The sequence below is a fragment of the Mobula hypostoma genome, chromosome 13 (assembly GCF_963921235.1).
Source record: "Mobula hypostoma chromosome 13, sMobHyp1.1, whole genome shotgun sequence".
NCBI classification, from domain to species: Eukaryota; Metazoa; Chordata; class Chondrichthyes; order Myliobatiformes; family Myliobatidae; genus Mobula; species Mobula hypostoma.
Genome location: NC_086109.1, coordinates 91,210,075 through 91,227,188, shown reverse-complemented (window position 1 = coordinate 91,227,188; position 17,114 = coordinate 91,210,075). Strand labels below are relative to the sequence as shown.

General features: G+C 44.6%; 1 protein-coding gene across 2 annotated transcripts in view; it reads left to right on the top strand.

The window, feature by feature from the left end:
• smad3b (SMAD family member 3b) overlaps positions 1–17,114 on the top strand; it is a 145,873-nt gene that overhangs the window by 125,166 nt on the left and 3,593 nt on the right. For both annotated transcript variants that reach the window (XM_063066168.1, XM_063066167.1), the window contains 2 exons: positions 7,734–7,871; positions 9,117–9,261. In XM_063066168.1, coding sequence (XP_062922238.1) covers positions 7,734–7,871; positions 9,117–9,261 — 283 coding nt within the window. The remainder of the gene's footprint in view (positions 1–7,733; positions 7,872–9,116; positions 9,262–17,114) is intronic.

Here is a 17,114-nt window from a genome sequence, read left to right as displayed (position 1 = left end):
AACATAAAAACGGACTGTAAAAGCTTTTATAGATATGTAAAAAAGAAAAGACTGGTAAAGACAAATGTAGGTCCCCTGCAGACAGCAACAGGTGAATTGATTATGGGGAGCAAGGACATGGCAGACCAATTGAATAATTACTTTGGTTCTGTCTTCACTAAGGAGGACATAAATAATTTCCCAGAAATAGTAAGGGACGGAGGGTCCAGTGAGATGGAGGAACTGAGTGAAATACATGTTAGTAGGGAAGTGGTGTTAGGTAAATTGAAGGGATTGAAGGCAGATAAATCCCCAGGGCCAGATGGTCTGCATCCTAGAGTGCTTAAGGAAGTAGCCCAAGAAATAGTGGATGCATTAGTGATAATTTTTCAAAACTCGTTAGATTCTGGACTAGTTCCTGAGGATTGGAGGGTGGCTAATGTAACCCCACTTTTTAAAAAAGGAGGGAGAGAGAAACCGGGGAATTATAGACCGGTTAGCCTAACGTCGGTGGTGGGGAAACTGCTGGAGTCAGTTATCAAGGATGTGATAACAGCACATTTGGAAAGCGGTGAAATGATCGGACAAAGTCAGCATGGATTTGTGAAAGGAAAATCATGTCTGACAATCTCATAGAATTTTTTGAGGATATAACTAGTAGAGTGGATAGGGGAGAACCAGTGGATGTGGTATATTTGGATTTTCAAAAGGCTTTTGACAAGGTCCCACACAGGAGATTAGTGTGCAAACTTAAAGCACACGGTATTGGGGGTAAGATATTGGTGTGGGTGGAGAATTGGTTAGCAGACAGGAAGCAAAGAGTGGGAATAAACGGGACCTTTTCAGAATGGCAGGCGGTGACTAGTGGGGTACCGCAAGGCTCAGTGCTGGGACCCCAGTTGTTTACAATATATATTAAGGACTTGGATGAGGGAATTAAATGCAGCATCTCCAAGTTTGCGGATGACACGAAGCTGGGTGGCAGTGTTAGCAGTGAGGAGGATGCTAAGAGGATGCAGGGTGACTTGGATAGGTTGGGTGAGTGGGCAAATTCATGGCAGATGCAATTTAATGTGGATAAATGTGAAGTTATCCACTTTGGTGGCAAAAATAGGAAAACAGATTATTATCTGAATGGTGGCCGATTAGGAAAAGGGGAGGTGCAACGAGACCTGGGTGTCATTATACACCAGTCATTGAAAGTGGGCATGCAGGTACAGCAGGCGGTGAAAAAGGCGAATGGTATGCTGGCATTTATAGCGAGAGGATTCGAGTACAGGAGCAGGGAGGTACTACTGCAGTTGTACAAGGCCTTGGTGAGACCACACCTGGAGTATTGTGTGCAGTTTTGGTCCCCTAATCTGAGGAAAGACATCTTTGCCATAGAGGGAGTACAAAGAAGGTTCACCAGATTGATTCTTGGGATGGCAGGACTTTCATATGAAGAAAGACTAGATGAACTGGGCTTGTACTCGTTGGAATTTAGAAGATTGAGGGGGGATCTGATTGAAACGTATAAGATCCTAAAGGGATTGGACAGGCTAGATGCAGGAAGATTGTTCCCGATGTTGGGGAAGTCCAGAACGAGGGGTCACAGTTTGAGGATAGAGGGGAAGCCTTTTAGGACCGAGATTAGTGTTACGAGAATACACATAAAATTAAGATGTTTGCTGGCCTGGGCCAGCATCAGTGGCATCAGCAGTTGGTCTGCCACCTGCCCTCAGGGGAAGGAGAGATAAGGAACAATGGAGCAGCGTCTGGAGATGTGTAATGAAGGGACGTGGGAGAGAGAGCTGTCTGGAGCGGCTCCCCCTTTGAACCCTGAACTGTTTGAAGTGATGGACAGGCGATACCCCAGCAGGGGGATAAAAAGGGACAGGTTCGCCAAGACAGGGACACACGCCACCCGAGGTAACGAGACCCTGGAAGCGGTGCGCCTCTCACGAGTGGGTGAGAAGTATCAGACAACGACAAGGGTGGAAAGGTACGATCAGCGGGAACCCGGTGTGTGTCCGCCCTTGCCTGGGTGCCGGGTTCACTGCAGGGGATCGACCGCATCTGGAGGAGGGGTCACAGTCGGTGACCTCAGGTGACATCACCAAGGACCCGCCCAAAAGCTGTTTGTGAGCCATCTCGCTGGTCTGTGAGTGAAGCAGTGTTCTGAATGATCAGTTGTTCCTATTCTATCTCTCTCTTCCCCCACGTTGTCCATCGCCATGGCAACGATTACTGCGAACTACTAACTGGACTGAACTTTGAGTCATTTTGAAATTGGTCATTTACCCCTAGACAACGATAGAGCTTGACTGATGCTGTTATCTTACTTCTGTGCACATGTGTGTTTATCATCACTGAACGGTTGCATTTATTATCCTTTCGATTACTGTGTTGCTTGTTTCTTTAATAAAACTTTCTTAGTTCTAGTACTCCAGACTCCAACTGAGTGATCCATTTCTGCTGGTTTGGCAACCCAGTTACGGGGTACGTAACATAAGTGGGGGCTCGTCCGGGATTTTGAAAGCTAAATTTGGGACGGAGTAAATTGATTGGGTTAAAATTCCCGAAAGAAAGAAAAGACAAACAGCAGAAATGGAGGTTGAGGAATTTATAAAGGCGCCGACCTTGGAGGCATTAGAGGATGCCAGGAAATCGGAATTGATAGCTGTGGCCAAACGGGTGAATCTTGCTAAGGTGAAGTCGACAATGAGGAGAGAGGAGATACACAGAGCTATTGTAGAGCACTATGTATCTAAAGGTGTGTTTCCCCAAGGTGAGCTGGGGATGGTGTCTATTGAAAAACCTGCTGGAGATGCGGTACAGGTACAGCTTGAAAAACTGAGACTCGAGTACGAGTTCCGGGTACGGCAGTTAGAACACGAAGACAGACAGTTGGAGAGAGAGGAGAAACAAAGGGAAAGGGAATTTGAGCTGGAGAAGTTAAAGATAAGGGCCGAGCAGGGGCTCGTGCCGAACCAAGGTGGAGGGTTCCGGGCGACCCAGGAGGTAAGGCTGGTTCCCCCTTTTGACGATACCGACGTGGATCGGTACTTTCTCCACTTCGAAAAGGTGGCTATAAGTCAGGAATGGCCGAGGGATAAGTGGGCTGTGTTACTTCAGAGTGTACTGAAAGGGAAAGCCCAACAAGCTTACTCCGCTTTATCCGCGGAAGATGCCCAGAAGTATGAGGTGGTGAAAGAGGCCATCCTCAGGATTTATGAGTTGGTCCTGGAGGCATACCGGCAGAGGTTCCGGAATGCGAGGAAGCAGTGGGACCGCACGTATTTGGAGTTTGCTCGTGAGATGCAAACATATTGTGAGCGTTGGTGCGCCTCGAAGGGGGTAGAGGGGGATTATGACAGACTGCTGCAGCTGATTCTGATTGAGCAGTTTAAAGGTTGTGTCCCTGAGGGTATGAGACCCTACCTCGATGAGAAAGAGGCAACCACGTTAGCCGCAACTGCTAAGTTAGCGGATGAGTATGCGTTGACGCATAAAATGAAGTTTGCCCCAAGTAAAGGCTACCAGAAGGGTAGTCAGGACAGCGGGGAGAGTCCGCCGGAAAAGTCAGAAAGTAAGCCGGGGACTAGTGAAAAGGATAAGGTAGACCGGGAGCAGTCTGGTAGGAAGTCTCCTGGGGTCGTCTGTTATAATTGTGGGAAAGCCGGACACTTTGCGTCCAGGTGCTTTGCCCCAAGGAAGGAGACGGGGAAAGGAAAAGCGGAAATTTTGAATGGCTGTATCGAGCTGTTAAGCGAACCGCTAGGGAAGGACAGGTCTGAAAAAGTCCAGGAAGGGCGCGAGAGGTTTATCTCGGCCGGACTGGTGTCAGTGAAGGAGGGGTTAAAACCAGTTCCAGTGCGGATCTGGAGAGACACGAGAGCGTGTCAGTCACTAATACTGAAGAGTGTATTAGAGTTTAGCTCAGAGACCCAGACTGGGGAGGTAGAGGTCAAAGGTGTTGGGGAAGGGACAGAGTCAGTCCCTTTGCACCAGATACACTTACAAAGCAACCTGGTCTCTGGACTAGTCACGGTCGGGGTGAGGTCCGAATTACCGATGAAAGACGTGGAAGTCTTGCTCGGTAATGACATCGCCGGAGGAATTGTGTTCCCCGCCGTGAGGTTGACAAGTCAGCCTGCCAGCATGGAGGCCCCGCCCGTGGACTCGCAGGTCTATCCCGTTTGCGCAGTAACGCGGCGGATGGCGAGGAAAGCTGCAGAGGCCGACATGAATTTAGCTGAAACATTTTTGCCAACCTTGTATGAGACAGGGTGTAGTGAGATAAGAGGTAGTGAGGGAGCTGGGACGGACGTAGCAGTAGCCAGGAAAGAATTTGTGCAGACGCAGGAGCGAGACGAGGGGCTGATGGTTTTTGCCGAGACCGCTCTCTCTGACACAGCCTTGACAAGCTATTGTGCGGAGGAGGAAGTGCTAAGGAAGAAAGGGAAATCAAGTACAGTACCCGCAGATGAGGAATGGGGGGTGGTGCAAAAGAGTTATGGGGATGAGGTTTTTAACATGGCCCACGAGGTACCCCCCGGTGGACATTTTGCGGTGCTGGAGCAAACAGTTGGTGGAATCATGAAAGAGATTTACCGGCTGCCCAGGGGGAAAAATGTTATTGATCATGACTGACGCGAACTGAGACGGTCACCGGCTTTTGATATGCTAACAAACCTAGTCGGTGTTAGCGTGGAAATCAATGAAGCTAGGGGCCCCCTGATAAGAGAAAAAAACCATTTTGAAAAGATTAGGATGGGATCGGTCAGATGGGAGAAGGCTATTGTTTTGGCCAGGTCTACTGATAAGGTCTCTCCCTTAATCCCCGAACAAAGCGAATCTTTAGAAGGAGTAATTAAACGACTCGCACCTATGTGTTTGATTGTCCCGAGGAAATGCAAAGAACTGGGACGTTGGGTTATGTCTGTTACAATAGGGCAGCCCAGTAAAGAACACTCATATATTGAGTAATTCAGTGACTAAAGGGCTGATGACCACAGAGGTGTGTATTGGCAATTTAATACGGCTGTCTGAAGCCAGCTTGATAGTGAACCTTGAAAAAAATGAATTCGGCCACACAAGGGTCACTTACCTGGAAATTGTGGTGACACAGGGGCAGCTGACAGTGATGCAAGCTACAGTGCAGGCTATCGCTGACCTCCCAACCCCGACAGACAAGAGGGCCCTCAGAAGGCTTTTGGAGATGATGGGGTACTGCAGGAAGTTTTGCAATAACTCTGCGGTCAATACCCGTCCCCCTCCTACTAAGCCCTTGCGAGAGAAAACTGAGTCGGAATGGGACGACCCTTGTTAGTGTGGTCCGGGACAAAACCAAATGAGAGGTTACATTGGTCGCAATTCATCAGTGTTTTTGGCCACTATGAAGTTTGCTGAGTTGGAGCCTGGTCTAAGGGATTATTAATAACACGTGTAAAAGGAACAGAAAATGTGATGACTGTCTGTCAAGTTGTTGACAGCTTCAAATTCTCTGTATTAGCTAAATAACTGTTAAAGATGTATATTGTGTATGTATCAGATAATGTAGTCATGTTTGTAATTTTTACCTCCCGGTAAAAATCCTTAAAGGGGGGAAGTGTTACGAGAATACACATAAAATTAAGATGTTTGCTGGCCTGGGCCAGCATCAGTGGCATCAGCAGTTGGTCTGCCACCTGCCCTCAGGGGAAGGAGAGATAAGGAACAATGGAGCAGCGTCTGGAGATGTGTAATGAAGGGACGTGGGAGAGAGAGCTGTCTGGAGCGGCTCCCCCTTTGAACCCTGAACTGTTTGAAGTGATGGACAGGCGATACCCCAGCAGGGGGATAAAAAGGGACAGGTTCGCCAAGACAGGGACACACGCCACCCGAGGTAACGAGACCCTGGAAGCGGTGCACCTCTCACGAGTGGGTAAGAAGTACCAGACAACGACAAGGGTGGAAAGGTACGATCAGCGGGAACCCGGTGTGTGTCCGCCCTTGCCTGGGTGCCGGGTTCACTGCAGGGGATCGACCGCATCTGGAGGAGGGGTCACAGTCGGTGACCTCAGGTGACATCACCAAGGACCCGCCCAAAAGCTGTTTGTGAGCCATCCCGCTGGTCTGTGAGTGAAGCAGTGTTCTGAATGATCAGTTGTTCCTATTCTATCTCTCTCTTCCCCCACGTTGTCCATCGCCATGGCAACGATTACTGCGAACTACTAACTGGACTGAACTTTGAGTCATTTTGAAATTGGTCATTTACCCCTAGACAACGATAGAGCTTGACTGATGCTGTTATCTTACTTCTGTGCACATGTGTGTTTATCATCACTGAACGGTTGCATTTATTATTCTTTCGATTACTGTGTTGCTTGTTTCTTTAATAAAACTTTCTTAGTTCTAGTACTCCAGACTCCAACTGAGTGATCCATTTCTGCTGGTTTGGCAACCCAGTTACAGGGTACGTAACATAAGGAAAAACTTCACACAGAGAGTGGTGAATCTGTGGAATTCTCTGCCACAGGAAACAGTTGAGGCCAGTTCATTGGCTATATTTAAGAGGGAGTTAGATATGGCCCTTGTGGCTACGGGGGTCAGGGGGTATGGAGGGTAGGCTGGGGCGGGGTTCTGAGTTGGATGATCAGCCATGATCATAATAAATGGCGGTGCAGGCTCGAAGGGCCGAATGGCCTACTCCTGCACCTATTTTCTATGTTTCTATGTTCCTTTGTCTTGGGTTCTTACTATTAGTGGAAATAATTTGAAAAGTGTGTAACTTGGGTGGTGGTTGATTGGGTTCAGTTCTTCTCTGATCTTGGCAATTTATGTGCAAACATTTCATCAGTATAGCAGAAGACAACATTAGTGTTCTCAGGCTCCTCGTTTGGTGATGAAACATTTGCAAGTAGGTTGCCAAGATGTATTATTATTTTTTCTTTTGACATTATTTCTTAATATAAGGCTTTTCCCGATTGTATGTTGTGCAAGTATTCTTAGGGAATTATGGAGACAATTATTAAAACAACAGGTCTGGAAGATTATTAATATTTTTTCTAGTCGCTATCGATCAGTCGTAAATTTCATTATATTCTTTAACACCCTCTGTAATGAGTTTTACAACACAGAGTGTGGTTTGCTGAGCAACTACCCAAGTGCAGGAGAGAGGATGAGTCTGTTTCTAATGTCTATCTAGCTCACATCAAAGATCAGCTTTAATATCCTGGTTTATTGCTGTGAGCTTGCTCCAGTCAGCTTTGCACCTTGGGCCCAGAGGAAAATTGTTTCATTTAGGTGTATAGATGTGTGTGGTTGAAGGATAATAAACTTGCACTTAATGTTGTGCCCTTAACAAGGGAATGCCCTGACGAAGGGTCTTGGCCCGAAACGTCGACTCTTTATCCCTTTCCACAGATGCTGCCTGACCTGCTGGGCTCCTCCAGCATTTTGTGTGTGTTGCTCTGGACTTCCAGCATCTGCAGAATCTCTTGTGTTAGTGATGTTGTGGGAATATGTTCTGGAAGGTCATGTCAAGATTTTCAGCTTATTTTTGCACTTGCAGACAAAATGTCTTGCATATATCTTGTTCACTTTTTTTTAGAAAGCTTTCCAAGTATTTCATTATCATTTTTTCTGTTGTGCATTCAATTCGTAAATAGTGTGATTGTATTTTCACACCTCAAGGTTTGCTAAGGACACTGTTTACGTTGAGAAATATTGTAAAGGTCCTGCGTTTAGTTGGGCAGTGATTTTTGACTGGTATATCCTATCCACTGCAGGTAGGGGAGTCAGGCTATACTACATTGGGGGAGAGGTCTTTGCCGAATGCTTGAGTGACAGCGCCATCTTTGTTCAGAGTCCAAACTGCAACCAGCGCTACGGGTGGCACCCTGCGACCGTTTGCAAGATCCCACCAGGTAAATGTATTGGCGGGCTACTCGTATGGGAAGGGAGCTGGTGGATGGGTGGAGACTGGGTGGGAGGAGAATGGGTAGGGGGTTTGGTCGGGGGGAGGAGGAGGAGTCCTTTCTATCCAGAATATTTCCCACTCACCCTTAATTGTTTCATGCACAGTGTCATCTGAAAACTTTCTTTCCACCCTGAATGAGGCTTATTACACCAGGCAGTAACTGTGGCTCCAAGTGTCTCAGTATAAACTCTGTTCTTTGAGAAGGATACTGCAGTTTTGGCACACCAAGGGAGCTGATCCTGACTGGCAAGGGCTAATAATCAGCATGATAATTCAAGGACGGAACACATCTCTTTTTATCTGTGATGGGATTTGCTTCATAACACTGTGGCCTTGTAGTTTCTGATACCAAATATTGAACAGTTACTGTAAGGAAGACGGGCTGTTCTAATTGTTAACATATCAAATAATGGGCTCCTGTCCTTTAATTGTAGAGCCTGCATTCAGGTGAAGATTATAATGGGCTGAAACTTAACCATTCAAAGGCCAAGATAGTGGGGAGGTGGAGAGAATGTTTCCTATATTGGGGGTCTAGGACCAGAGGGCACAACCTGAGAAGGTGGGGTTAGGGGAAGGAGCACAAGCTGGCAGGTGATAGGTGAGAGGGAAGGGGAGCTGAAGTAAGGAGCTGGGAGGTGATAGGTGGAAGAGGTAAAGGCCTGAAGAAGAAGGAATCTGATAGAGGACAGTGAACCGTGGAAGAAAGGGAAGGATGAGGGGCATCAGAGAGAGGTGATGGGTAGATGAGGCGATGGGGAATGAGGGGAACCAGAATGGGGAATAGAAAAAGAGAGGAAGAGGAGAAATTTCTGGAAGTTAGATAAATCAATGCCAGCTTGTACTCCTTGCCACCTTCTTACTCTAGCTTCTTCCCCCTTCCTTTCATCTCGATGAAGGGTCTCAACCTGAAATGTCAGCTGTTTATTCTTCTGCATAGATGCTGCCTAACTTGCACAGTTCCTCCATCATTTTATGTGTGTTGCTCTGGATTTCCAGCATCTGCAGGATCTCTTGTGTTTGTTTTATTGTCACTTGTCCAGGAGGATAACATTTACCTTTTTTAGATTCCAAGTTCGGTAGTCCTACTGTTCCTTAGGATTTGCAGCATCTGTAGGATCTCTTGTGCTTATAATTTGTAGCCGCAGACGTGGTTTCTGATGTGCCGTGGGGTCTTGTTCACTTCTACTAACAGGATGCAACCTTAAGATCTTCAATAACCAGGAGTTTGCGGCATTATTGGCTCAGTCAGTGAACCAGGGTTTCGAGGCGGTGTACCAGCTGACCCGGATGTGCACAATCCGAATGAGTTTTGTCAAGGGTTGGGGAGCAGAGTACAGGTAAGCTTTCTGTCGCTTGACAACAAACCTACTGAAATGACTCCATAACCTATGACCTCGCACTCTAAGACTCACATTCTCAATGCTTATTTTCCCCTCTTTTTTGTGTTTGCACAATGTGTTGTCTTTGTGCATGGATTCTGTGACTGTCGTTGCTGTGTGTAGGTTTTCATTGATTCTGTTATGTCTGTTTGTCTTCACTGTGAATGCCCACAAGTAAACTAATCTCTAGGTACACGTAGGCACTTCAATAATAAATTTACTTTGCCATGGCTGCCAACAGTCAATAAGCTTACTACTTTGAGCTTGTCGCGTTGTCCTAAATAAAGGGAGGGAAGGAGTGGGGCTGATTGTTTTGCAAAGCTCTGTTAGATTCCTCTTCAGTGAGGCAGGCCCACTACTCACATGGGTTTCCTGAAGCGCAGGTGTTGAGCACACTGAGTTTATACTTACTTAGTCTTCTGTAATTGACCCTGAACGTGGGGCTTTGATGAGATTGGCAGATGGCGTAGTACTAGTGGCAGAGGCATATGTGGGCAAGGCGGAAGCCTACACAGGCAGGGCTTCATATAGATGGCACCAATTGCACATCAGCTTGCTGGATTCAACAGTGTGAACAAACAAAAAGCAAATAAAATTATGTTATGGAGAACAAGTCCAAAACTACCTAATCAATTCAGGTGCATTAAAGATAGACTAAGCCATTGGTGAGCATTCTTAAATTGCTTAGGTCTAATCCCTACATAAATTTGCCTACCTCTCCATTTAACATTTACCATCTTGACTAAGTTTTTGGTCTCTTCTTCTAATATCTCCTTAAGGACTTGGTGTTAAATTTTGTTTGAGCACATTAGTGAATGCAGAATGGTACAACACAGTGGCCCACAATGTTGTGCCAACCCTTTAACCTGCTCTAAGATCTATCTAACCCATTGGTTCTCAGACTGGGTGATATCGCCCTCTGAGGGAGGTGGCAGTTCCTAAAGGGGCAATAAATATAAAGGGGGTGCTCAGTAGCAAGGCGGGTAGTTGAGGGATTAGCTTAAGAAATGAATTACTTATTATAAGCACTGGATTCTCGGTGCCTCATAATTGATTACAATGATCACACAATTACCTCACGACTTGCTAACCCACCGTTCTCTTAGACTTTGCTTGAAGCATGTTCTGGTTGTTGAAAAGCATTTCTGTGACACTTCTGTATTTGGCATATCATGAGAAATCTGGACTGCAGACATCATGTTACTTCAGGACCCGCCCATGTATTATTGATGTTCATTACTGTAGTACAGAATTATCTAGAACAGGGGTCACCAAACTTTTTTGCACTGCGGGCCGGTTTAATATTGACAATATTCTTGTGGACCGGCCGACCTGGGGGCCGGGGGGGTGGGGGGGTTGTATTCAAGTAGGGTTGCCAACTTTCTCACTCCTAAATAAGGAACAAAAGTAGCGTCAAATATGGGACATTTGTGGTTACCCCGATAAAGACTACCATGACCATGAAGCCTTGTGCGGGCACCTGTGTGCGCATGCGTGTACGTACCGATTTTTTTTTCTACAAATTGGTTTTGGCTTAATCTTCCCAATTCTGTTAAGTGAAACTACACTGTACATACATTATTTCTACTTTATATAGGCTGTGTATTTATCATATCATTCCTGCTTTTACTATATGTTAGTGTTATTTGGTATGATTTGGTAGGTTATTTTTTGGGTCTGGGAATGCTCAAAAATTTTTCCCGTATAAATTAATGGTAATTGCTTCTTCGCTTCGTGCCATTTCGGCTTACGGACGGTTTCATAGGAACACTCTACCTTAGCGGGGGAAATATGGGACAAGGGCGGTCTCGTATGGGACTAACCAATTTAGCCCAATATACGGGATGTCCCGGCTAATATGGGACAGTTGGCAACCCTATGCTCAAGTTCAACAGTGGGCGTGACGGGGAATGAGGAAAGGTGCAGCTGACTCATATCGTTTCATATCGCCAAATCATATCGTTTCCTCGCGGCCTGGTAGCACATGCTTTGCAGCCCGGTGGTTGGGGATCACTGATCTAGAACGAATCCCATACTCTAATCACAGTGATGCAATTCCTTTCGATTAGGGTATGGTGTTCAATGGAGTCAAGGTCAGAATCTGTCCTTTTGAATGGTCTTGACCATATTTCTCTCGCCCACTTAATGTCCCTTGAGGCAGAGAGTCAGGTTTTACCTGAGCTATGAAGACGTCATAACTTACCCCTTTATTGATCGCGTTTCAAAGTTGAAAGTATATTTTATTATCAGAGTATGTATGCAGTATACAACTCTGAGATTCATCTTCTCCAGATAGCCACGAAACAAAGAAAACCATGGAGCCGTTCAGAGAAAAAAACATTAACCACCACCCCCATGTGTAAAAGATATCACACAAAAAAATCAAATTGTGCAAATGGCAACAAGAACATTAACCCCTCGCACAAAAAAAATCGTGCAAACGACAAGAACATTTAACCCCCCCCCACACACACACACACACACACACACACACAAATATACAAATTGCGCAAACGACACAGATCATTAAATACTGTTACAGAGGTGTGAGGGAGGAGCTTTCCCGGGTGGATTGGAGGGGGATACTGGCAGGGCTGACGGCAGAACAGAGGTGGCTGAAGTTTCTGGAAACAGTTCACAAGGCGCAAGATAGATACTGTATGCCCCACAGAAGTTGTTCTCAAATGGCAGGACTGGGCAACCTTGGCTGACAAGGGAAGCTAAGGACTGAATAAAAGTAAAGCAAAGGGAATATAATGTAGCAAAGATGAGTGGGAAGTTGGATGATTGAGAAGCTTTTAACATCCAACAAAAGGCAACTAGAAAAGCCATAAGAAGGGAAAAGATGAAATATGAGGGTAATCTAGCCGATAATATAAAGTAGGATACTAAAAGTTTTTTCAGCTATGTAAAGAATAAAAGGGAGGTTGAGAGTTGATATTGGACCTATGGACAATTATGCTGATGAGATAGTAATGGGAGACAAAGAAATGGCAGTTGAACTTAATAAGTACTTTGCTTCAGTCTTTACTGTGGAAGACACTAGCTGTGTGCCAGAGGTCCGTGAGTGTCATTGCTACTACAAAGGAAAAAGTGCTGGGCCAAGGTGGATAAGGCACCTGGACCAGATGGACTACATCTCAGAAACCTGAGAGAGGTTGCTGAAGAGATAACGGATGCATTGGTCACGATCTTTCAACGATCACTTGATTCTGGTATGGTTCCGGAGGAGTGCAAAATTGCAAATGTCACTTCACTCTTTAAGAAGGGATGAAGACAAAAGAGAGGAAATTATAGGCCAGTTAGCCTAACCTCAGTAGCTGGGAAGTGTTGAAGTCTTTATTAAGGATGAGGTTTCGGGGTACTTGGAGACTAATGATAAAATAAATTAAAGTCATCATGCTTTCTGTAAAGGAAAATCTTACTTGACAAATCTGTTCGAGCTCTTCGAGGAAGTAACAAAGAGGGTGGACAAAGGAGAGGCAGTGGATGTCATTTACTTAGATTTTCAGAAGGCATTTGATAAGGTGCCATACATGAGGCTGCTTAACAAGATAAAATCCCATAGCATTACAGGAAAGATACTGGCATGGATAGGGGAATGGCTGACTGGCAGGAGGTAGCAAGTGCGAATAAAGAGGGCTTTTTCTGGTTGGCTGCCAGTGACAAGTGATGTTCCTCAGGGGTCAGTATTGGGACCACTACTTTTCACATTGTTTGTCACTGATTCAGATAATGGAATTGATGGTTTTGTGGCAAAATTTGTGGGTGATACGAAGAAAGGTAGAGGGGTAGGTAGTGCTGAGGAAGCATTGCGTTTGCAGCAGGACTTAGACAAATTGGAAGAATGGATGAAAAAGTGGCAGATGAAATACAGTGTTGGGAAAAGTATGATAATACATTTTGGTAAAAGGAACAATAATGCAGACTATTATCTAAATGGGGAGAAAATACAAACATCAGAGGGAGTCCTCATGCAAGATTCCCAGAAGGTAAATTCACAGGTTGAGCCTGTGGTAATGAAGGCAAATTATGCAAATTTCTTTCAAGGGGAACAAGGAGATAATGCTGAAGACTTATAAGATGCTAGTCAGGCTGCACTTTGAGTATTATCAATAGTTTTGATCCCCATTTCTCAGAAAGGATGTATTGTCATTGGAGAGAGTTCAGAGGAGGTTCAGGAGGATGATTCCAGGAATGAAGGGGTTAACATATGAGGAGCTTTGGGCCTGTGTTCACTGAAATTTAGAAGAATAAGTGGGGATCTCATTGGAACCTACCAAATGTTGAAAGGACTGGAGGTGGAGAAGATGTTTCCTTTGGTGGGAGTATCCAGAAGTAGAGGGCACAGCTTCAAAATTGAAGGTCAACCTTTTAGAACAGAAGGAAGGAGGATTTTTTTTAGCCAAAGAGTAGTGAATCTGTGGAATGCTCAGCCACAGACTGTGATGGAGGCCAAGCCCATGGGTCTATTCAGAGTAGACATTAATAGATTCCTAATTGGTTGGGGTATCTAGGGATATGGTGAGAGGGCAGGTGTATGGGGTTGAATGGGATCCAGGATCAGCCATGATGAAATGACAGAGCGGACTCGATGGGCTGATTTGATCCTGTGTCTTATGGTCTTATCACAGCAGTAAATAAAATCAAATCTCTTGCTCTCCATTGTCAAATATTTGAAGAGCTTTTTGTTGAGAGTGATGAACAGCTTGAACATTTGCTGTTGCACACAGAAGTCTGATGGCTCTCAAAAGGGAACTGCCTGAGACATTTTTTATGTGCTTTTTGAAACAGTGGTAAAATTCCTTGAAGGCTCAAATGCTTCATTTAGTATTCAACTCAAGCATATTAAGGAAATGATGTGAATTTTATTAAAGTCAAATCAGTCATCTCCACATTTCTGTTCAAGTTAACCCTTTTTAAGTGCATTTTGGCTGTCAGGACCGTTGCCTCTCTGAGTTGAAAGAGTAAGAAAGAATACCAGATAATGATCTTCATGTATACTGTATCCACCTGGGTGAGCTGCATAAAGGCATGTCAGAGATTTCCCGATCTTCCCTCAATCCAAGTTCCAGATTGGGTAATGAATCCATTCCTGAATACTTATAATGAGGAATCGCCAGGAAGGAAGGAGGGAAAACTGATCCTGCTACTAAATGACTTTGAACTGAAGCTGAGGTTCGAGAATCATATGAAGAGGTGTTGCAAAAATAAATCTCTGAACGCTATCTTGCACTGTGGGGAAAAAGGTCAAGATGCTCTTTGTTGCCCTTCCAACATCATATTTCTTGGAACATGGATCCAGTGCAGTCACCCAACTTCTTTCAAAGCAGCAAGACAGATTGCAAATTACTGAAGGTGGGGATCTGAGACTCCATCTGACAGGCGTTGAGAAGCAGGTATCACTGCACCAAGCTCATTCATCTCATTGAAAAGTGAAAACGCAAGAAGCAGTGAATTGTTGGACTACTAATGTACGCTCTAAAATTGATGAAAATTGTTTCACTAATTAAAGAAATAATTTTATTTGTAGCTTTAAAGAGATTTGATTAATTTTTGCACTTATTTGTCACTGCTTTGAATTTGCAGTTCCTATTTCACTGAGCATCATAAATCAAGATTCTTTATGGCTTTTATGAAATAGTCGGAAAGGGAGAGGAGACACTGAGGATGTAGTCTAAAAACTAAGAGGACAGTAATTCAGAAGAGAGTAGGAACCAGTGATCCTTCCCACGTAGCTCTCTATTTTTCCTTCATCCATGTGCCTAAGGGTTTCTTAAATGCCCCTAATGTATCTGACACTTATCACTACCCCTGGCAACTCGTTCCACACAGTCAGCATTCTCTGAAGAGAGAAAAAAAACTTACCTCTGACATCCTCCCTGACATTTCCCCCAAATGCTTTGAAGTTATGCCCCTTGTATTAGCCATTTCCATCCTAGGAAAAAGTATCTAAATGTCCACCTGATAAATGCCTCTTATCTTCTTGTAAACCTCTGCCAAATCAAAGGGACATCTTGGTGCACAAAAGGTGCTTTATAAACAGATGTGAGGGAAAAAAATGTCCCCAAACATTGACCTAATGGAACAGATGGATGGAAAGCTGTGAGTATGTGGATACGTCCCAGTGTGTGAGTGAGATGGTGGCCTGCCTGCCTGTTTAGTTACCTTGTAAGATGTGACGTTTCTTGCCATTCTTCAAGATTAATTCTAGTCTTTGGAGATAAAAAGGGAATGCTTCTGCTAAATTGCACTGTGTATTTCTGAATGGCAATGCCTCCAAATTAGCTTGGTAATTCAAGATATATATTTTCTTCTGCACATTTGTGTTTAGCAGGCAGGAGGGGCAGCAGCAGCCTTGATTAGAAGCCCCACCACCCTCCAGATCTACCAGATGTTTAAAGACTCTGCTGGTTCTCCTCACATGCAAGTATCAGCCAAAACTCCAAAGTGTTGGCTCCGGTCCAGCTAGATAATCACATCCAGATGCTAAACGCGCGCAGAAACACACATACAGACGGGGGAAAAAATATCAATGCTGCCCTCAAGCCACTTGTGAACAATTTAAGTTAAAGCTGAGAAGGTGGGAGGGGATTGAGATTGAGTCGGGAAGAGGAAGGGATCATTAATTATCAAGAAGTAGATAACTACTCCACAGCAGGTGGTTAGTCCTGTGACAACCTTGGGCACTTGCTGGAAAGATAGCTGACCCAGTTCTGTTCTGCCGTCCTTTCCAGCAGAGCTCTTGACTTCAGGTAGCACTCTCATTCCTGCAGTAGTGGGATGAGAGTTCAAGTCCCAATCCAACTCACCAAAATCAAGGCACAGGGCTGAAAGGGAGCTGCATGGACATCCCTGAGACATGACTCCATCTGACAGTGCTAATGGCACCCAAGCTGTTCCTAAAGCGTTGAGGAGCCTAAAGACATATGTTCAATGTTTCAAGAACAACCTTCCATCCGCCATCAGATTTCTAAATGTACACTGAATCCATCAGCACTGTTTCACTACTTTTGCTTTCTTTTTGCACAACTTATTTAATTTTTTATATTCATGTAATTCATCATATATTTTATATATTGCACTGTACTGCTGCTGCAAAACAGCAAATTTCAAGCCTCTGGTTCCGTATGTTATACATCATTGGCTGCCAAGCTGTGAAACAGCCTGAAGGAGAGGTAAAAGGAGTTACAGAAATGCAGATATTACTTTGTCAGGCTGTATGTTTTATTGCTATTGTGGAAAAACTCAGAACAGAGCTACGAAGCGTCCGTACCCTGTAACATTTTCTATTTATCTTTCCACTGGTGCTGTCTTACTTGAGTGTTTACATTTCACTCTGAGTTTCATTTGTGTTGTTTGAGTTCTTTGCTCTCTCTTAAAGAAACAAATCTGTCCCGTCAGGGAGATTACTGTTTAAAATATAACACTTAGAAGATGTGCTTCACTAGCCGCTGCCTGAGGCACCTCTATTTGCCTCCCTCCAAAACTCCTCACTCTCTCAGCCACTTCCTTTGAAAGATTTCTCATGATTAGATTTTTTTTTGGCTGAGGCTATATAGGAAAAGCTCTAAGCATTAACTTGCTGAGATCCCCTTGTTCAGACAACTGCATAACATTATTCTGTTGTAAAGTCTCATTTTGTGTTGAAGAAGCTGAGCTAAAAAATTTTTACTCATTATGGGATGTGGCATTTATTGTGCAGTTCTAAATATCTCTGACGTGAAGAGACGCAGGCATCAGCCATGTTGGCATGCCTGGAATCGCATACACCCAGGCCTGAATCCAAGATTCTGATGTTGTTTAAGTTT